We start from the raw sequence: 22,261 nt of genomic DNA on the forward strand, positions 1-22,261 counted from the left end.
GCCACGTGGGGGCGACAAACACATAGCAAATAAAGTCATGTAAATGCACTTTTCAGTGAGGGATGTTTTCTAGGAAACACTTTCATTTGACATTCAAATAGTTGTTTTGTTATACACCATGTTCAAGTTTCCAAAAAAAGCTGTCATGTTTTTGTTTTTAAACATGAATATGAGTGATCACAGTTTGAAAGAAGTGAACTCAGTTGCTATGTAGAAGTCAGCAGCCTCTGTTAACTCGCCATTTGTCAAATGAAGGACTTATATATTTGTAGGTGTTAAGAGGTCAAAAAGCTGCAGTAACCCTGATGAAGGCCACGTGCCAAAACGCGTCGTTCGAATAATAAAGTTGTTTCATATATATTACAAGTGTTGCTGGAGCTTTCTGGCCATTTAAGATTTTTTTCCCTTCTCCATGCACCTTTAAAGTAGGTGAAGTTGTGCCAGAAACCCCTACTCTGCTTTATATTTGTAGGTTTTGCAGAGTGGTTTTGTTATATATGATCATGTTCAACCTTCACTGTGTGTGCCTCTTTGCCATTAGTGATATGTTATGGTACACTATTTCTGCTTCAACAAAAAGGACTTCCTTAAATTCATGATAACAGATAAGTTTGAATAAAAGGTCTTAACAGGTTCAACTGTTCAAATTCAAAAGTGTGCACAAACTTTGTGTGCGTGTGTGTGTGTGTGTGTGTGCGTGCATGTGTGTGTGTGTGTGTCAGAGTGAGAGAGAGGTAGAGATAGAGACAAAGACAACTGGCCCCTGGGTCATTTCCTCATCAAACTCATTTGACAAAGAAGAGAGAAGAGAGAAATTCTGATCTGAATCCTGATACAAAAAGAAAGGAAGGTATTCAATGAAAACCTCGACAACAGATCACCACAGAGATACCACCTGCTTTAACATCCTTTACTTTGTTTGCTCACAGGAGAATGAAGAAGACATTCGTATGTGATGAATCGATGATCATCACCATTCCCATCGGGAGTCTGAACGGTGCTCGAGAGGGTCAACTGATGCCGGAGAAATTTCAGTGTGTGTACAAAGATTCCTACAAGGTCTTTGCACTCAATGGGAAACCTAAACCTCTTGGAGTAAGTTGAATTGTTTCTTACACAGGTGGAGTCATGATCATGAGCTTTTTTTTGGCTTTAACTCACATAGAGATGCAGCATTGTAATGAGGTATCTCTCTCTTTCTTATTAGGCGGTTCAAGCCATCACTGGTGTGTTCATTGTCGCCATCGGTCTGATTTTTAATTCCACACACTACGACCCGCTGCACCACTATATCTACACTCTACCCAGTGTTGTGGTAAATACAGACACAAAAATAAAAATTTAATTAAATGATGATTCAGGGGAAATTCTGTATAAGGAAGGGGAATACAATTAGAAAACAATCCTTTATGCATTTCCATTGTAATTTACTGTAATTGTGTGATTTGGAACAGTATCTCTATTACGCGTCTGTAGTGGTACTTCCTTTTGCTGCTGTGACATTTCAGTAACCAGCATGCGGTCTTATCTTTTCTTGTATTCTTTGATATTCTGCAATACTCAGCATTGCTTTAGTATTATCATTTTTATATTTTATCATCATCCTAGTTTGTGGTCTCTGGTATGCTGTCCTATGCAGCTGGACAATCTCCCAACATGCATGTGGTAAGATAAAAATCTGTTCTTTGTTCTTTTCTTACGGTGAAAATTTCACAACACAGAAAAAAAAGTAAATTCTTTAACTACAATAGATGAATTAACCCTTATATTTAAAAAATACTGGCATAGGCTGGCTGGGTAGTATTAGTCTGTACAGTAGATAAAGTAGAGATTTAGATTTAGATATGCTAATCCAAACTTCTATCGCAAATGTGAAATAGTGTTCTTTTAATTTTAAATGTCTCTACATATATATATATACATATATACATATATATGTGTATGTGTGTATATATATATGTATAAATAATATGCAAAATGTATGTATATATAATACAAATGTGAAATACAGTGTTCTTTTTATTTTAAATGTATATATATATATATATATATATACACACATCATTTTGCGTATAATGTGTAAATAATTTGAATCTGATCATTTAAAACATGGTTCAAAATCATCACAAGTAGTCTGATCCTGGTTTTGTGAGAAAGATAATCAGTATTGGACTGTATTTTCTTTGGTTCTAAGTGTTTTTTACCCTTCAGACAAAGCTGTCATTCTCACTGAACATCATCAGCTTCTTCTGGTCAATTGTGGCAGTCTGTTTTTGTGGGATTAGTTTGGCATTTGGCTCGCCGGACAAGGTGAAGGAAAACAGCATTTATCTTGTATCAAGTAACCTCTGTGTCTCTCTGAAATAGCAAATTGTGTATTTACTTCTACAATTGTCTCAACGTTTTTTATAGTTCTTTAATGGAATCAAGGGACTGGTTTTGACTCTGCTGGTTTTTGAAAAGTTAATGGCCGTGTTCCTGATCTACTGGTTGAGTAAAGCTGTATGCAGACAAAGTTTCAACATGTTGGTATGTTGTTTTCTTCACACATACAATACAGTAAGAGGAATAAGATTATTTGTAAGTAATCTTGCTCATTCTCTGTTCTGCAGCCCACCATACTGCTGAAACAAACAGACTGAGTTTGAAGGCGTGATGGAGCTCAACAAACCAACGACCAACCACTTATTTACAATGTGGGGTCTCAATGTCAAACATTGTTGATCCCTCTACATACAAATGAACAATGAATGTGAAAATTAACTATTGTTTTCATTTCAGAAGTAGTCGGAAAATATGCAAACAGCAGCTTTTATGTGAGTGATCCACTTGTTGGACATAGATTATTGTTTGTATACGTCTGCCTGATTATATTGCATTGTGTAAGTATTGGTGTTTCCACACTCGAGTCCTGGAGAACATTCAGCGCTCACTTCCAGGACATTTAGATCACATTTTAAAACCTCTTGTATCCATTTTAACCAGTGTACATTATTCAAATTGTCCGTCTTAAGGTTGTAAGAGATTTTGTGCTGCTTGACTATCATTCTGCATTTTGGCTCACTTTAGTGGATTGTTGATACCCGGCTGCCGGTCAACATGGGAAATCCTGACTGCTCTTATCCTGAACAAACTAGAAAAGTTGAGACGGATGACAGATTCTTGAATCCAAGACTTAATTTAACTGTTTTAAATTTTTTATCCGTAACTCATTTAGCTGTTTTATACTTAGCTTTTTTATTTACTTAGATCCACTATTTTACAGGGGTGGAAGTAATGAATTACAACTCCTCAAATGACTGAAATTAAGTCGTTTTTTGGGTGCTTGTACTGAGAACAATTTGAATTCATATCCAAACCTTCCATCTGCATTTTTGTAGCCAATAAGACTACCCGATCAAAAACGGGCCGATGAAAACCCTGACATACGGACATTAAAACACTGAAACATTGAACATCAACAGAAAAAAAAGTAACTAATACTCCGAGGGGAGTTTGAGAAGAATACTTTGTACTTTTACTTTAGTATTATTTTAATACTAATAGTTTTACTTGTAATTGAGTAATATTTCAGTAATGTGACTGTACTCGTACTTGAGTACAGATTGTCAGTACTCTTTCCACCACTGCTGTTTTCTTTCTTTCTTTCTTTTTTTATCAATGTTTATTTTTTACTCTGTTCTTTGTGAATCAATTTGGGCAAATAAAAGTCATTATTTTCTTTATCTGTGGTTCATTTGTCTTCTTGTCGACCCCCAACACACTCCTCTACTTTGTGCAAATATTCCCTAAATGGTAAATCTGCTTTTGGTATCAGTTAGGGGGGAAAAAGGGTAACACAATTTTGCTGTAATATATATGCTACAAACGACAAATGAAATGTTGTTTGGACTCACAATACTCAAGAGCGAAAACAGAGGGAGAAAAATTAAATATCTGCCACTGCAAACTTAAAGGTTTCAGGTAATTTTGTAAATCCAAGCCTGTTCTGCAGCTAATTCAATTAAACTGATCCTTTCCCCCTATCGTTGAAAAAATATTGCTCTACCTCTATGTTCAATTTAGTTAAAGTGGAGAGAAAAACGTGTAAAATAACTTCTTAAAATGTCTCCTAAAACATCAGAAACAACATGAACAGTGGACCTTCAGACTGACCTGCTGTGAGCCGAGGATGGTTTTAGTCTTAGTGACGTGTGACGCCAGGAGCGGCCACGTGGGGGCGACAAACACAGCAAATAAAGTCACGTAAATGCACTTTTCAGTGAGGGATGTTTTCTAGGAAACACTTTCATTTGACATTCAAGTAGCTGTTTTGTTATACGCCACGTTCAAGTTCCCAAAAAAAGCTGTCGCCTGTCATGTTTTCGTTTTTAAACATGAACACGAGCGGTCACAGTTTGAGATAAGTGAACTCATCTGCTGTGTAGAAAGTCAGCAGCCTGTTAACTCGAGTCCTTGCATGGAGGTCACGCTACAAACAATCATAGCAGCACATGATGAAGGAGGGCATGTGAACTCTTCCGCTTTGGGACACTCCCTACAAAACATGCACACCAATCACAATCAAAAGTCAACTGTTTCTCTAAAGCTGTCTTCCCCTTTTGTGTCTTTTTTAACCCTCTGTTTGCTCATTCCGCTCAGCTGTCACCCCTAAGCTTCACGCTGATATCTAGCTATGTGACATTTTATGTTTATTTTAAGTGTTTCCTGGTAGCGGCGGACCCTGCTGCTGCTGCAGGATCTCTACTCTCTCGTGAGGAGCCGCCGCCGCTGCATGCTGCTGCTGCCGCCGCTGCTCTCCTGACCGCGTCCATCTATGGCGTCCGTGTACAGCGGATCTCATACCTTGAGCAAGGATGATGTGAATTACAGAATGCATTTCCGGATGATAAACGAGCAGCAGGTTGAGGATATCACCATAGACTTTTTCTACAGACCGCACACGATAACGCTGCTGACATGCACGGTGCTCAGTCTGATGTATTTCGCCTTCACAAGGTAAGTCGCTCGCAGCTAGCGCTAGCTCGGAGGGCTAGCTGCAGTTAGCCGCTCGGCTAACGGGCAGCAGTGATGCTGTGACAGAGCCAGGTACACAGGGAGGTTAGCTAGCGTTTAGCTTCTCTTTAAAGGGTTTGTGTCGCACAAAGGAGCTTTACATCCGCACACAGGCGCTGGGATAACTTTCCAGATGATGGCTGCTACATTTTGTTGTCATTCATTGTTTACCTAGGCTGATAAAAACAAGTGTTTTGTGACGTTGGTCCATTGATGAACAGTTTCCTGTGCTGGCATTAGCTGCAACAATGTACCTAGCTAGGCAATGAGTCATAATGTTACATTTAAAGTGATTTTCAGCTTTACAAACAACAATTAGCCTCACAGATCTAATATAATACAAACCCTAATGTCTTTGCAACTTGAAGATATGTGATACATTCACTTGATAAAGTATACAGTGTTTATAAAATGGTCTGTTTAACATGTCCAGCAGTCTCACTGGTGGTTTTAACTGTTTGTTGGGACATTTGTGTTTACCCTGCCTGCAGAGATGATGGAAATCCTGACAGTAATCTCTGGGTGGGGCTCATCCTGGTCATCTCCTTCTTCCTTGTCATCAGTGTATTGGCATTTCCTAATGGTGAGCTACAAAAGGGCACTCAAGTTATAATTTTGTTGTAGTTACGCAGCCCTTAGTTAGGCTGAAGGGGCTTCACAGACAGACGTGTTAGCACAGCAAATAATAATGACTGCCTTACATGACACATTTAGTTAGAGCAGGGAAGGAGCTCTTTATGAGAGGAATGACTTCAAAATAGATCGTATGAACAAATCATCGCCAGGGTCATTTTGATATTGTTCATCATTTCTCACCACAGCTCCTTCTCAAATCCCTAAATCACATCTGGCACTGCCCATGAAGCAGAAAAAGTGTCCAGGGATATGATGAGTATATGTGAAAAAATAATGCTGACAAATAGGGATGCACGGTAGATAACAGCCTGATTAATTAATGGTTTGATATTGGAAAATGTATATTATTGGCTGCATACCGATAATATGAAGCTAACTTGCTGTCATTGACACAATCACAGCATGTCCACAAGGGTTGCACAATGTGCACATGTGCAATAATCACACGACAGGATGTGCGATGACAAGAAAGGCAAATAAACTCAAACCCTTCCTGCTACAACTTTTTTGCTGCTTGAAACAAAAAGTCAAACTTACATGACACTCATTTTCCATGACTGATCTACAACAGAAGTCTGTTATATTAAATAATTTAGTCTGATTTAATGGTTCTTGGATCAATAGGAGTTTGTTGTTTGTTTGTGCAAAGTGAACTACCAGTCACAACAATCATTCTCGATCATGTTGTCAAACAAAGCAGGGCCTGCTCTGAAGTCATCCCCGTAATTCTTTCAAAATAGAGCTATCGCATTTATCTTCAGGAATTTCCTGTATGTTTTTATCGCATATAAATCACATTTTTTTCAATATCGTGCAGCCCCAATGTACACACTGGGAGTAGGTAGAGGTGTGCAACTGTTAGGTTGGTAAGTGATCTACCATTAAATTCAGAGGAGAAGAACAAGGTGTCATACTCATGACTGCTGTACCTGGGGAGAGCCCAAAATGTCATCAGCATGTGGATCTTAGCCTTTCTTACCCTCAGGTCTGCATAAACAACAGGATATCAACTTCTTTTTAAAATATGTGTGAAATTATCGGCTATCAATTATCATTATCGGCTGATAAAATATGCTAAGAAGTAAGAAATACTAGCACAATGTCGTTGATATCTTTGACATTGTATCCTCGTGTGCCTCACTGTAGGTCCATTCACCAGACCACACCCAGCAATATGGCGAATAGTTTTTGGTGAGTATTGCTAAAAGTCTCCAAGAGGGGATGCAGATTTAGTTTGGACTTCAGATTTCCATTCTTAATGTCACGTCTCTCTGCTGTTAAGGTCTGAGTGTCCTCTACTTCCTGTTCCTGGTTCTCGTCATCTTCCTGAACTGGCAGCAGGTGAAGCAGCTGATGTACTGGTTGGACCCGAACCTGCGTTATGCCAAAAGAGAGGCGGACATAATGGTGAGTGGTGTGCTGAAGTCTTACGCAGAAAGTAATTTTTAGATTGATTTGCATGTACCAGTTGTGTTCACTAGCAGGGGATTATCAATCATTATAATGAGGCTTTCTGTGCTGCTCTCTCTGCAGGAGTATGCTGTGAACTGCCATGTCATCACCTGGGAGAGGATCCTGAGCCATTTTGACATTTTTGCATTCAGCCATTTCTGGGGCTGGGGTATGAAGGCCCTGCTCATTCGAAGCTATGGGCTCTGCTGGACCATCAGTATTACCTGGGAACTTACTGAGGTGAGGGAGCGCACAGCAGATGAGGTTATCACACGCTCGGCATCCTGTGGCCTTTCACTTTCCCTCTGTCCGCCTGTCTCTTTCTTTTTGTAGTGGGGACATTTTAAGGTCAACTAAGCTGGTGATGTAAGTGGTTTATCTGGTGGAAATTGATGGGTTTTGGCCTTTTTCAATCATTTTATGTAACATTTATTAAATGTGATCGTAGTCTGAGGAGTTCACAGAGATTCAGACACGGTGTAGACTCCTAAAGCTTCCTAATGTCCTGTTCCTACAGCTGTTTTTCATGCATCTGCTGCCTAACTTTGCCGAGTGCTGGTGGGACCAGGTGATTCTGGACATTCTGCTGTGTAATGGCGGAGGCATCTGGCTCGGCATGACTGTCTGCCGCTTTTTGGAGATGAGGACCTACCACTGGGCCAGTATTAAGTATGACCTTACAGCCTGGAAATTAACTACTGACTCTGTCACAATTTTATCCAGCACCAACAGAAACATACCTATTTTATCAAGCCATTTATAGACCGAATCACTATGACACTGACAACAACAGTCACTTCCAGGTAGACAACTGGTGGCTAACTTGGCAAACATGGTGGTACAACCTATCAGACGTTTCTGTGCTGTGCTTTTTTATGTACTGTGTTGCTTTGATAAACTAAATCTACCCAACAGTGACGTGGCGCAGAGGTTTTCTACCTGCAAGTTATGGTAAAAAACATTGTGATTGGTTCTATAGATTGTGAAAATGGAAGTGGTGTTTAAATTGTGCATCAATTTCGTGGGATCAACCCTGAATCAGCAGTAATGCGTCTAACAAAGTGGCAGTGATAGATAAGAACAATCTTTTTATTAACATGCGCCATGCATTCACCCTCGGCATGCGACCACTCAGCTAGTCAGATCAAGCTGCAGCTAACCGTCAACTACCCTCAGACGAATTGGGTGCTGATTTGGTGGCGACTGCGAGGTTAGCTAGCATGATGGCTGAGGTGTGAAAGAAGAGCTAATGTAGGCACTTGAATTAGTTTATTTATTAAAAGTGACATCTTCAAACCCCCAATTGAAGAATGTTATCACACAATCGCGGCGTTCCCCTTATCGTGCAGGCTTACTTCTTAAGTGTTACTTCAGAAGTAAGTCCTTTTTAAGGAGTCTTTTAAGGAGTCTTTCTTAAGATGCATAAATTGTTGTTTGGAAATATGATCTCACATTTTCATCAAGGCGGAGTGGACTTGAATGATTGATGCGTTGGCGTTGCTTTCATCTGCCTTTGTCCACCGCACTAACATAATACTTATTGTAAATCTACCTGCAAGTCTTTGTAATCCTTCTCCTGTGCTTCCCATCCAGGGACATCCACACCACCACAGGGAAGATCAAACGAGCCGTGTTACAGTTCACCCCTGCGAGCTGGACCTACGTACGCTGGCTCGACCCAAAGTCTTCCCTGCAGCGAGTGGCGGGCGTCTACCTGTTCATGATCATCTGGCAGGTGGGTCACTGGCAAATCCTCTCCCGCCATCTCACGGTGACTTAAGTGCTGACTAGTTGGGGATCATCCCATGAGCTCTGCGTGCTAAGTCCGGGCTAATCTAATTGCCTCCTCCGTTGTTGAAATCTAAAACCTGTCTCACATGGATCCATATAATTCATGAGTGTCCTGCTGTCCACACATTAACAGCTAATCCCATAAGAGTGAAAGACAGGCTGGATTACTTGGGAGCTATTTATGAATGAGAAAATCATGGATGGAGAACTTGAGCAGGCTCCATTGCTCTCCACTGAAGAGTCAACTATGGCTGCCAGGTTTCTTACCACTGGCAAGGATAGCTGCTGTTTTTCTCATTTTCATATGATAATGAAACAACAGTGTCCTCCCCTCTCCCTCATTCAGGCGGCTCTCTTGAGGCTTTAAATAGTAATTACCAGTCTTGGAGAATTAGTTGAAGAGATGTGGGACGGCTCAGCCCTGCTCAAGCTCGGTGACAGTTTAGCTGCTCTTCACTGGGTTCAACCTAACAGGCTCCGGGCCAAATGAGCGAATAACACAGCAGCAGGCCTCCCTCTCATTATCTCCCAGTGTGGATGAGAGGGGCTTGGACAAAGTGTCCCCTTAAATGAACTGCCAGTATTGTTGCCAATTTGTTAATCCAAGTGTGACTTGCATTGTAAGAGGATCTTTGTTTGTTAGTGTCCCAACCTCAACCCAAAGCAATGAGTTAGATTTTTACAATCTATATACGGTGAACGGCCGGATTATTAAAAAGAAAAGTAGGAAAAAAGACAAAATTACAACATTATTTACCTGGAAATGACCTAGATGTAATCAAGAACGATTGTATTACTTAAAATAGGAAGTAATGACAGGCAGTCTACATGTTTCAACTACAGGCTGAAGTGGTTGACCTTTTTGAGTGCATCTGCTTCTAATAAAGCAATAATCAATAGTCACATTGCCAGTAGACCTTACTCACAGCACACCTTTTGACTTGTCGAACACAGGTGTAACCTTTAATAATGGCTACACTCCTTGTTGGTGGGCCAGTCCTGCTTATGTGTTTGTAGTCTCACTGGCATTGCTCACTGGGACAAGTAAATAGAACAGAGCTGTCATTATTTGCTGCACCTGTCCTTGTACTGCTATGACATCATGTCTGCTGTGAGAGAGATTTATGGTCACTAAAAGCAGAGACTGTATTCAAAAATACATGCTGACATACTGCCTACTACACACTCGGTCAGTATGTGCTAGGGTTGTCACGAATCTTTCACAATATTTCGGTTTAAACATATTTTTCAGCACAGCTGTTGTTAGACTCACATCTGGTTTTGTAATGATCAACAGATCATTGGTTTTACACCCTGACAACTGTCATTACATTGCTGTTAATAAATTATTTTAAATGATAGGGGTGTTTTACAACGGCTTGACTTTGCCCTTTGTCCGTAGGCTTTTTGCAGGTTAGTGTTAGGCACGTTCAAATAATATTCACCAAAAATAAAGATTCCAGAGGTCAACAACAAACACCCTTCAGTGATTCAACAATAAAGAACAAAGGATAATAAATCAGCTTGTTACAAAGTTAAGTTTCACAAATCTGTCCCAAGTAACCCCTCTTCCTAACCAAAGTCAGTAAAGGATCTCTGGCAAAGTTATCAGTTCGGTTCAGTTCAGTTCATTACCCGTGAGTAAACCCGTAGTATATACTGCACACTGTCTATTAAATTAATGATTAAGCACGCCTTTACCAGAAGACCGCTCACACTAAAGTATACTCAAGCGAGACGGTCATGTGACTGCATCACATCACATGTGAATTTATCACATGACTGTATCAATCATAACATACTGGCCTGAGGTCAAATGCAGTTCATTTTGGGTGGTTTAGTATGTTCAGTAATACCACATCACATGCTCAGAAATTCTTGCTAATATAAGATACATATCTTAGCATTTCTCCCTTACACAGAATCCACATACTATGCAGTTGGAATATACTGTATACTAAATTTGACATCATATTTAGTATTAATAGTACGTTAGTATGAGAAACTGAACATAGCCAGAGACTGCTGCATGGTAAAGCCACTGAACAGTCATCATGTGAGACAAAAGTCAGCTTATCAGAGAAGGCAATATGGTAACAGTCTGGAAATTTTCCAGCAAGACTAGCTTTAATTTCTCAAACAAGTTTTAGTATGAAGGGCGTTTATGCAAGGCGGCTTATACCATCAAAGGGCACATTGAAACTGTGAAGAAATAGTTCAGTACATGTAATTCCTGTTGGACCAGTCAGTTCCTCATGTAGGCATACCTATGGCTTGCATATATGTTCTCACTTTAGGATAACATCAACAACAACAAGTCCATTGTGTGACGTGTGACTTAAAGGTTAAATGGTGTTAAAACATCTGATTCTAAAAGCAGCTTTTACTTTCAAAACAGTTTTTAATCCTGGTACCAAGTTCAACATGTTGAAGTAGGAAAGGCACAGGTATAAATAATACAGAGAATGATGGCTGAATACCATTTAGCTGTTTCAGTTCCAGGGTCCTGGTATTGTTCATGATAAATACAACACTGACACCGTTTTTACTGTGTTGGCTCTACTTTGTACTGTACCACCTTGGACTTGAAGCTGACTTGCAGCCTTAAGGCTGTTGAAGGGCATTCACATCCATATTGGTGCACATAGTAAGAACTGTTCCCCTTTTCATACATACTGCACTGTCTATTTAAACAGTACAGCAATTAACGTAATGTAAACAAAGTCAAAGACACCAAAAGGTTTTTAGAGCCACACAGGACAATGTAAATATTGGCAAAAGGTTTGGAACTAAACATAAAATATTAATACTTTTACATGATTATTTTCTTAGTGCATGTCCATTACATTTTGGCTCCTTTAATTCGAGTACCATGTATAAAAGGTGCCAACGTTCCTGCCCTCATACTTTCAAAACCAGTGTGCTTAAGCACAGAGGCAAAGAGACAGAAATGTGTCTCTGTCCTACTTCTCTATATTATATGCATTACTCACTGTGTTATATCAGACATATGAAACATTATCCTCTCCTGTCTGTTTCCCTCTCTGTCCGTAGCTAACAGAGTTGAACACGTTCTTCCTCAAGCATATTTTCATCTTTCCTGCGAGCCATGCTCTCAGCTGGTGTCGGATCCTGTTCGTTGGTATCATCACAGCTCCAACAGTGAGGTAAAAACATTAATTTAATTCATTTATTCATCAGAAGGGAAATAATCCTTAGAAACAGATAAATCCTGTTTTTTGTTTGAATGTTGTACATTGTTACATGCTTATATCTGGTTCCTTGTTTTTAATATGAAACAAACAGACTTCAGTGAGTAGAGCTGCAGGTGAAATTTGCTAATATTTGCATTTTGTTTGCTTTTCGCTTTAGGCAATATTACGCGTACCTGACAGACACGCAGTGCAAGAGAGTTGGGACCCAGTGCTGGGTGTTTGGGTAAGTGAAACCTAAACAGACTCAAAATCAGTTGTACTACACATTATGTATCGATATGAACTGTAGTGTACCTGTGGTGTGCATACCAGATAGCCACAAACAGTGAGCGCAGATAAGAGAGGTGATGTTAACTGATCTACTGGGGTGATAAACCTCGCTAAGCAAATAGCGCTGCAGTCAGGTAAAAGCCACACAGGCATGTTTGTTTTGTGAAGGTTTGCTCCATGTGGGTCAGAGGTTTCAATTGTGTGTGTGATGGATTTTCTCCCCTCATTCACAGGGCAATCGCCTTCCTGGAGGCCTTGGCGTGTATTAAGTTTGGACAGGACCTGTTCTCTAAAACGCAGATCCTCTATGTGATCCTCTGGCTACTGTGTTTGGTAAGATCAGGATCACAGCACTGCTGCATTTCTGTCTCAGAATGATTTACCATGTACTTGTGCAGTTAGTAGAAGGCTCGTCGTGCTTTGAAACACATGAAAAACACGTGGCTGAACTTTGCTGACACTCTTTTCACATAATTTATCTGTTTTAACCTGAAAAAACATTTTAACATTTAACACTCTGTGCTACAAGTTACTGATTTTTCCCTGAATCATTTAACCGTCTCTGTCATGTTTGATCTGTCTTAGGCCTTCATTACATTCCTGTGCCTGTATGGAATGGTGTGGTTCGCTGAAAATTATGGTCCAAGAGGAAAGGTATGTTTACTGCTTCAAAGTATGTCATATATTTAATAAAAAAGTAATCTAATCTGTCTTAGTGATCTTTAGTAAGTTAGTGAGTTTATTTAGTTTGTGATGTGTTTGTTTTAAACATCAGCACAAGTGTTGAAACTCCCTCTGAACAGGCATCTAGTTGTATAAATATCGCAGCATTGTTCCAAGTTGGCCACATGTCAAATTAAACAACTGAGTCACTTTTACGTAAAAGTCAGCGGTCTTTCCAAATTGACCTTGTAACATTTACAAAACACTTCTAAGAACTGAAACACACACTTTGTTTTCCGGGCGTCGTCTGTCCATCTGTCCCATTCTCGTGAATCAATATTTTAGAAACACCTTGAGGGAATTTCTTCAAATTTTGCACAAACATACATTTGGTGGTCAAGGTCATTGTGCACCTAACAAAACAACACGTTTTTGGCCATTATTCTACGACATAACTCAGGAACAGAAGTGGAGGTTGTAAGCATATTTCATATTTGGTCTGATACTGAATGAGTGATAAGAGTCTCAGGTGATGACCTTGAAACTGTGGTGATTGTATAGATCTTCTGTGCTGCAGGGTTGAAGATGTTTGTGAAGCACACCACATTTTAGAATTTGCAGCGTCCTTGCAGCAACATCCATATTTGAAGCATTGTAGTCCAACACAAGTTAATTGGTTCTGCGGATGTTTCTCGCTGGAAATGATTTACTGCAATCCTACATGTCAACATGTACAGTCGTAACCTCCATTTCTCTAAGTACTATGCTTGATACTCTTTATTAAATTCCTTCAAAGTTTTCACCGCATACAGTATACGAGTCTGAACAGACATGGATGTAAAACAACTGAGTCCAAACTTAATGTCTCATCACTCTATGCTTGTGCGCTGTTGGACAATAGGAAGTAGGCAGCTGGAAGTCTCTCTAATAAATTATGACATTGATGAGAAAATGTGTGAAAATGGAGGAGAGCATCCCTCACATTAATGTTGGTCCTTATTTCAGGCTGCATCGGCAACATAAGCTTTAAAATCCATCAAATGAGGAAACAGCAGCAGTGACACCACCCTCTCGTGTGTCAGGTGCCAAATACTGCACCAGCATGGTGGTTTTCTGTAAAAGTCCTGCCATGTCAATATGTAGCTGCAGCAGTCATTAACATAATATGCACAATTGTTTCTTAAGCTGTCAGTGAAGCCTGTAATGTTATATGATCCATATATATGTCCCTGTACAGATACTGGCAGTGTTGTACAGGGTCTGTTAGCTGCTACATGTTCCCTGTCCAGTTAATGGTATGTGTGTCATGTGTCTGACCTCCTCTCCTCTCACAGAGCCTCTCAGAATGTGAAGACAGTAATTACGCAGAATCTGCTGACTTTTTCTCAGAAGGATTTAAAGGTACAGTGACTTTACTGTAACTTATCAACCATATAAAAAGTATACATTAATCTTCAACTGTAATCCTGTAAAAGGCTGACCCCTAGTGTTTGGTATGGTGCTGTACTCCTGGTGTCAATGTGCAAAGTTCAGGCACGTCTTTTTATAAACTCATTTCCAAGTGTTTGACCCTCGTGTTCCAGGAGAGATGGAGCTGGACGACGACAGCCCTACGATCAGACGCAGAGGGAAGACCAAATCCATCAACGGCCTGGACAGCCAGTAGGAGTTGGAGTTAAAGGCTGGTGGGTGACTCCTGAACTCACTCCAAGGAGCCCGGTGTGAAGGATCACAGGTTGGAAAAAAAAAAGGGGGTGAAGATGTAACCACTTCCTGGTGTAATTGAAGTCTAGAAAGCCCCCACTTACAGTAGAGGGAGTAGAGACAGGAGAGACTGAACAAGTCCGTGCAGTGTTAGTAGGAGTGCACAGAGGCTTGGACTACAGAGATGCACACTTAACTGTCAGCTGTAGTTGTAAAAAAAAAACAAAAAACAACTCCTAAACCACTGATCACAGGTTTGTGTGAGTGTGAAAGCGAGAGAAAGAGTGTGAATATGTGAGGGAGAGAGGCGTCAACAAAAACTGCCGATTCTAGATGTGACTGCATGATCATTGTAGCTGAGAAACTATAATTTAGAAACATTTATCCTACGATACAGTATATCATTGATGGTTAATGTGCATATGACTGGTTTACACCAGCCTTAACTCCAGTATGTTGGTTCAACACATTTCAATGTTAAAAGCCATTATGTAGAATTTATCACATTAATTGGAGCCTGTATGTTCATAGCACAGGAAGGCTGAAGTCTTTTTATTAGCGTCTGTTTTTTTATCGTCTATTTACATCACAGATGTTTGACACTTGTTTGGATTTGAATGTGGGCAGGATTTCAATGCAAAAACGCTTTAGCTTGATATCAACTGAGGTTTGTTGTTTGACCTGGAACAAAGCAAAGCACACAGTTTAAGCACTTTTCAGAATGTTTTCTTGCAAATACTGTACATTTTGTAATGTTTGAGTATTTTGTGAATCATTGTGACTTTGAGTGATTTTACTCTCCTGTCCATCTGTGGCTGCTATCTTTTTTTTTTTTTTTTTTTACTGTACTGGTAACAGAGGGCAATTACTAATATTCCTGCATGTGTTGTCAGGCTTTGTTTTGCTGTCGACCTTCTTGTTGTTGCATATGTTGCATTTGCATGGCTGTGTTAAATCAGATCAAGTGTTTTGGTAGGAAAATGTTACAAGAGTAGTCAACAGATATTTATATAACACCACACACCAGGATGCCAGTATTGTTCTTTTCATGTCTTTCACTGACATTGTAACATTTTAATTTGCTCTTTGTGCCTGTTTGCATGTTCTTTTTTTTATTCCAAACTTTTCTCAGCTTGCACTGGGACTAAATTTGGACTTTATGTCTTTGATTCTTCTGTGCTTCGAGTGCTATACTGAAGGTTTATTTTCATTTGCTCTGTCAGCATCATCTCAGTACAGATATATCCCTCATAATCCTCGACAATCCAGACGTTGACCTCTGTGGAATGGACCAGGCTACAGTAGACACTATAAATGGTACATTGTGTCTGGATTTAGACGTCATTTGCCAAAAGCAATTCCGTTGAAAATGACTTGTGCTGTTCTTTTTCACTGTGAAATAATGAAACATATTAAAATGTTTTACATTTCCTCTTAAAAATGTGAGTTGTATTTCTTGGACCATCAGAACTACATTTACACCCAACTTTCAACAATAAATCCCTTTTATTACTCAATAGATCCAATATTTTTTTTTACTGTTACAACCATTTAAGTTGGAGGCTGTTAACAATAGGAAATCATGAATGACCTTGCTTGACCCCTCAAGAGCGCCCTGCTGCAGCAAAGGAGTGCCGGATTGGCTGACTCAAGCACTGCCTGTCTCGGATCAGATTTCACTCGCTCTGCACCATGAAACTCAGACGGAAATAGCTGCCTCGTGCTGACCTATAACAAGATGTATTTGAAGATACTGTTGATGTCACTGGGAATAGAACAGCAATGCCATGTAGTCCTAAACATGAACAGTGGCAGCAGAGTTACATCTAGAAAGAGTTACCTGCAGCTGTTACACGTGAGTATTCAGGCACACTATTGTGACACCTCTCTCTTGTAATACTTAATGTACATATAAAGTAAGGAAATATGTTTTAATCCTATTTACTTCTGTTTTTAAAACGTGACAGGGGATATAACCAGCTAACTTCTCCAGCTTGTGTGTGAGTTGATTTCCAGAGGAGGGCAGCAGAGAGCCTCACTGTTGAGCAAAATGTCACGTGACCTGTTGGGCCTAGAGCACAGGACATGAGTGTGTTGACAAAAATGTTGCAGTGCTCTGCCTTCATATCCTCTTCATCGTTCTCTCCATCTCTTTTCAAATCACTAGTCTTTCTTTTTATTGGTTTCCTGAACCTCCTGCAGCCTGCATCAGCTGACTGAACAGCCTCAGTAGGTTTCAAAGAACATCCGGATATTTCAGTCATGGCCAAGAGTGCTGGCTCCCCGAAGAGTCCTGTCGGGATTCTGAGAGAGATCCAGGTCAACTTGCTGGAGTGTAAAGTCTGCTTCGAGAAGTTTAGCACTCAGCAGAAGGAGCGCAGACCACAGAACCTTTCCTGTGGCCATGTACTCTGTCTGGAATGCATCACGGCCCTGTCCCACCCTCTCCTGAGGAAGCTGGAGTGCCCGTTCTGTCGACAGCTGTGCAGCGTTGACAGCACCTCCCACTGCCAGGTTCTTAGTGACCTGCAGGAGCTGCTGTTCCATTGGAGTCCCACATCCTCTGCTCCTTCACACAGGGCCAAGGGAAGCTTTGGCTTGGTTGCAGGTCTGACATCCACAGCTCTGCACCTCTGCGCAGCTTTTGGCGGATGGGGGACTCTTATCAACCCCACTGGGATAGCTGTTTTGGGGTCTGCGGGGACAATAGTGGTGGTGCATGATGGAGAGAAGAGGGTGGTGGTATTCAGTCCGCAAGGCAAGAAGCTGCACAGTTTTGGGCAAAGAGGACGAGGCAGTGGGGAGATCTGTTATCCAGTGGATGTGGCGGTCACTCCCTGTGGTTACATGGTGGTGACGGATGCAGGAGATAAAGCTGTGAAAGTTTTCACTTCCAGGGGAAACCACGTGTTGACAGTCAAAGACTCCTTCCACATGCCCTGGGGTGTGGACACAGACAGCTGTGGGCACATCCTGGTCTCGGACATCCAGGCCGGCACGCTGTCCCAGGTAAAAGTGGACTATACTCGTGGCCTCATCCTGGAGCATCAGACAGCCATTTCAGACCTGCAGAGTCCAAAAGCAGTGACCTGCTGTTGGGTGACTGGCAACACTGCAGTGATGGAGCATTTACCTGATGACCAACATCCACCACACAGGCACCAACACACCAGGCTGAGAGTGTTTTCAAAAGACTTCCACCTCCTTTATGAGACAGACAGCTTCAGCCTCACCCTGCAGTCCTCAGTGAGGCTGAACATGTCAGGCGTGGCCTTCGACAGAAACGGAGATGTGATCGTGATCGACTCCGAGCAGGGGATGATTTGGAGTTTGGGGAAGCTCCAGAATGGACCGGCCTTGACTCCTCTGGTGGGAGACCACCTCATCCACCCAGCTGGACTGGTGTCACTGAACAACATGCTGGTTGTTCTGGACAGCGGAGATCATACAGTGAAGATTTATTCTGCTACATCTGATGCTGGGCCCATCATATAGCTCAGTATGAAACGGCCTGGAATAGCCTGTGTGAAATGTAGCTTATGATATTATAGAGTGATCAGTTGATAATACCATTTTTTAATATAAATTTAAGTAAAGTTTTGAATTGAAAACACTTTGACACCGAAACTAATAAATGTGAATATAACACAATAAGTGATTTAGGCTACTGTATGCTTTGCTTTGCACATAATGAAATCAATGTATGTTAAAAATTATTAGACAGAATACATGTTGTGCAATAATGTCAGACTAATGTTTTTGTATGTTGTCAGTGTCCCAGCTTTTAAAAATAAAATTGTGTTATTTATTAATTCATAGCTGGTTTCCCAACTTTCAAAAGGGTCCCAAGAATAATCTGAGGGGTCACGAGAAGATTAAAGGGGGTAAGAAAAAAATATATAAATAAAATATATCTGTTACATTAAACTTATCTTAATCCCAATAACACAGAAGACCAAGTGAAGTGATTTGAATACATGTTATTCTGTTGTACTGTGATTGTTGTATATCGTGTTTTGTTGCATTTTACTATGTTGTGATTTTGTATGGCTCGGCCAGGTCTCCCTTGTAAAAGAGATGTGTTTCTCAATGGGACTTCCTGGTAAATAATAAATAAAATACTTTTTTCCCTGTTTTCTTATACTGGATAGTTTCACCTTTTGGGGCTAAAAAAATCCTTCAAATCAAACAATCGTAGGGGGATAAAAAATCACTGCTAACAGTTCATGTTGATGAGGCCATAAACCTGTGATGACAGGTCGGACAAACAGATAAATAACTTCATCTTCATGGGGTCATAGGTTAAACGATTGGGAACTACTGTTTACAGAGCTACACAGAGTCCTCCTCAGTGTTTTTTCCAACAAAAATTAGGGAATTTGAGTCCTCTAAAGTGCTGTCAGTGTTGTTAAAAGTACCCATAAGTCATCCTTGAGTAAAAGTAAAGATATCGTGTTAAAACATATCTTTGGTAAAAGTGAAAGTCAAAGTAGGAATAGTACTTAAGTAAGAGTCTTAAAGTATCTGATATTAAATGTATTTAACTATCAAAAGTACAAGTAAAAGTAAATTATACATGTGTTTGCATGTACGTGTACTGTATATTGTATACCAATATTCAGCCTGGCTGATTATCAGATCAGATATTCAGTATTTTTCAGATTTTGGGAATCAGTGTTTTTTTTTTAAATTGCTGATAAAAAAATGTATTTACAGATTTGCTACTTTAGCTCTGATGCAGAATGCAATCTGCAAAGTAACTAGTTTCCCTAAGTTATCAAATGAATGTATTGGAGTTAAAAATGCAATCTGCAGTGAAGAGTAGCATGGAAATATTAAAGTAAAGTACAAGTACCTCGAAGGCACACATTATGCATTTTTAAAGGTCCACAAAGGTCATGTTGTGTGTGTGATGAACAAATAAACAGGAACATTTTTGTGTGAAGAAAAAAAAGGAATATTTAATAAATATTTGTGATTATTAACAAGATATTGAAAATATAAATAAAACTATCTACAGAAGGAGGTGGGGGACACTTGGACTCCTGCCCTCAGTATCCCTAAAAACATGGCTACGGCCCTGCTGCTACACAACATAACACAAGTGTTTAATAACACTTAGGCCTTTTATAAATCTCATTTTGATTATGAAAACAAAAACAATAGGTACAACAATTAAAAGTGTGTGTGTCAGAGAGGTAGACTGTTTAAACTTCCCTTTCTTTCTTTCTTCTTTTTTTTTCTTCTTAAATAAACCCTGTGCTCTTTGTTGTGTCTTTAAATGACACTCATCATGTGTGCATGTTGATCAACTTGTCAGACAGACTCACTTCTCTCCTCCACCGGGTTATTTCCCCCCCAACAAGCGGCGCGGTGCGTAAATCCTCTCCCCCTCTTTGGCACAGCCGTCTCCAGTCTGCCAGAGGATAGCAGTCGTGCTCCCAGTGGAAGATGGCGGTGGGGATGCTGTCTGGGGCTGGAGCACAGTGCTGGATCTGCACAAAAAGCGAACCCGGATGGATATAAAGGAGGAGGAAAAAAAATGAACATATTCCCGTCTCTTCTCCTCGAGGTCTGGACTCGATCGGGGTTGTTTAACTAGATCCCGTTGTTCCGGCAGAAATCCGGGCTTCTCGTCGGGGATTCACAGACTATACATTGATAGCTCGGCGCATAGACAAGCAGGGGTGGGCGAGAAAAGTGGACAAAAATGTCGGATACAAAGGTAAAAGTTGCGGTGAGAGTCCGGCCCATGAACCGCAGGGGTAAGTGTCTCTTCACAGCCATGATTTCTGGTTTTGCAAACTCGCATTTGTGTCTCCTCGGATTCATGCTACGTTATCATAAACTTTTTGATTTCTTCGCCATTGCTGCTCCCAGCTTGAGTTACGAGCCTGGAGTCAGCCTTGAGCAGCCTCACAGTTTGAGGAAAGTCGGGATTTATTTCAACTTTTCACACCCCCGCACTGAGCTTTCCTCTCCCAACAAACTTCTCTCTGCAGAAATTGAACTGAACACAAAATGTGTCGTGGACATGGAGGACAACCAGACAGTCCTGCACCCACCACCTTCAAATGGCAAAGGAGAGAACAGGTAAACAAAGCTGAAACACAGCCAGCAGTGTGTGTATGCAAATAACTACATTATGGCAAAGCAATAAGGTGGAGTGAGCCTGCTGTGCTGTAGCTGAGGCATCTTTCTGCCTTATTATGGTTAGTTAGAGAGAAAATGTCTCGGCAGTGCACTCGTGGGGGCTGTGGGTGTTTTGGAAATGTCTTCTAAGTGCAGAAAAATGCAGACTGCACCCTCGCTGTAATAACTTCATCCCCACTCTGGTTGTAATAGAGCAACAGTAAACATCCAAGGTTAGCATCCTGGATCACATGTCCAGCTCAGATGTCAGAAAACACATCAGAACATAAGGCAGCGTGAGCCTGACAGACAGCGATGAGGGTTAAACCCCCACCGCACACTTCTACCTTTGGATTCAAACTGTTTCTTCACATTATGAATGCATCAGGCTGCACTGCACTGCTGCTGGGGACATCATGTCTGTCACCCACCTGCTTGCAACATGATACTATGTTATGTAATTCATGTGGACTTTCCAATACTAATCACCACAGCGTAATAATACATGTACACAGGATGTGTTACCCCTGCGTATGTGATGTTGAAGGGCAAAAGAGGCGGTTGAGAAGCCTGTTAGACAGAACGGATGAATGTCAAGCCTCGGGGCAACGCCGTAAATCTTCAGAGTCAGAACGAATTTAACTTCGGTGTCTTAGAAACGGCAGGATGTTGCACACTTTACACCTTCTTTCGCAACCAAAGGACAGCGAACGCATCCTCTAGTGCTTCTCGCAGTCTGCCTGCAGAGTGAAGGTCAGCAGAAAAAAAAAACAAAAAAGCTGCAGTTTCTGCTGGCTTGTGATCTGACAAGTCATCTGGAGCCACACAACATGCAGGCTAATGATGGCTGTGTGCTCGGGAAGTCATTCAGACATCATGCCTGCTCGGAGCAGTCACAAACGCTGTATTTCACTCATCACAGTCGAAGATGTTTTTCCCTTTTTGCGCTTGAGTTGTTCGCTCTCCTCTGCTGTTGGTGTCACACATGATTAAACTGCTGACCTGATTACCCACAGGCGCAGATGAATCTAAAAAGATGCTCATTTAGGAAAAAAAAAAGCAGGACTATTTGTTTTTTCCTTTGATATACCACTCGAATGATGTTATTTCTGATTATTAGAAATGGAAACCTCTCTTCTGGCTACAGTAAAAGTCTACTATGTGAGAGATTGAGTCATGTGAGGTGAATACAATGCACAGTCAAGGCTTTCCTCATGGCCCACATCCAGTCCTGTTAAAGTGCAACACTTTCTCTGCTGTTCCACGTAACCAACAGTCAGCATTAAGTGGTAATGAGCTGGCTCCCCCCGTGCAGCAGCCCGGCTCCGCACATTAACCTGTAT

At 40.8% G+C, this 22,261-nt stretch overlaps 3 protein-coding genes across 12 annotated transcripts in view; all 3 read left to right on the forward strand.

The window, feature by feature from the left end:
* Positions 1 to 4,575: 4,575 nt before the first annotated feature.
* On the forward strand, positions 4,576 to 16,242 carry ptdss1a (phosphatidylserine synthase 1a). Its single transcript, XM_084356921.1, has 13 exons — positions 4,576 to 4,998; positions 5,547 to 5,638; positions 6,838 to 6,882; positions 6,974 to 7,098; positions 7,225 to 7,383; positions 7,661 to 7,812; positions 8,737 to 8,878; positions 11,989 to 12,101; positions 12,307 to 12,372; positions 12,653 to 12,752; positions 13,005 to 13,073; positions 14,417 to 14,483; positions 14,666 to 16,242. Exons 1-13 carry the CDS (start codon positions 4,817 to 4,819, stop codon positions 14,746 to 14,748), a joined length of 1,395 nt encoding a protein of 464 aa, XP_084213047.1. The 5' UTR covers positions 4,576 to 4,816; the 3' UTR covers positions 14,749 to 16,242.
* A 336-nt stretch (positions 16,243 to 16,578) lies between these two features.
* Positions 16,579 to 18,920, forward strand: LOC311259826 (E3 ubiquitin-protein ligase NHLRC1-like). Its single transcript, XM_084357162.1, has 2 exons — positions 16,579 to 16,641; positions 16,754 to 18,920. Exon 2 carries the CDS (start codon positions 17,049 to 17,051, stop codon positions 18,279 to 18,281), a length of 1,233 nt encoding a protein of 410 aa, XP_084213288.1. The 5' UTR covers positions 16,579 to 16,641; positions 16,754 to 17,048; the 3' UTR covers positions 18,282 to 18,920.
* A 1,250-nt stretch (positions 18,921 to 20,170) lies between these two features.
* Positions 20,171 to 22,261, forward strand: part of kif13a (kinesin family member 13A) — a 42,450-nt gene continuing 40,359 nt past the window's right edge. For 6 of the 10 annotated variants that reach the window (XM_084357323.1, XM_084357325.1, XM_084357330.1 and 3 more), the window contains exon 1: positions 20,562 to 20,879. In XM_084357323.1, the coding sequence (XP_084213449.1) occupies positions 20,572 to 20,879 (308 nt within the window). In that variant the 5' untranslated portion in view covers positions 20,562 to 20,571. The other 4 variants (XM_084357328.1, XM_084357332.1, XM_084357329.1 and 1 more) reach the window with 1 other exon arrangement.

Source organism: Pagrus pagrus (genome assembly GCF_965226575.1).
Source record: "Pagrus pagrus genome assembly, chromosome: 7".
NCBI lineage: Eukaryota > Metazoa > Chordata > Actinopteri > Spariformes > Sparidae > Pagrus > Pagrus pagrus.

What these genes read in the sequence shown, in the direction of transcription:
- ptdss1a (XM_084356921.1), top strand. Translation starts at nt 4,817, where the DNA reads ATGGCGTCCGTGTACAGCGGATCTCATACCTTGAGCAAGGATGATGTG. An exon ending in ATTATGGTCCAAGAGGAAAG is followed by an intron (nt 13,074 to 14,416) that starts GTATGTTTACTG and finishes CTCCTCTCACAG; the next exon opens with AGCCTCTCAGAATGTGAAGA. An exon ending in TTTCTCAGAAGGATTTAAAG is followed by an intron (nt 14,484 to 14,665) that starts GTACAGTGACTT and finishes CTCGTGTTCCAG; the next exon opens with GAGAGATGGAGCTGGACGAC.
- LOC311259826 (XM_084357162.1), top strand. Translation starts at nt 17,049, where the DNA reads ATGGCCAAGAGTGCTGGCTCCCCGAAGAGTCCTGTCGGGATTCTGAGA.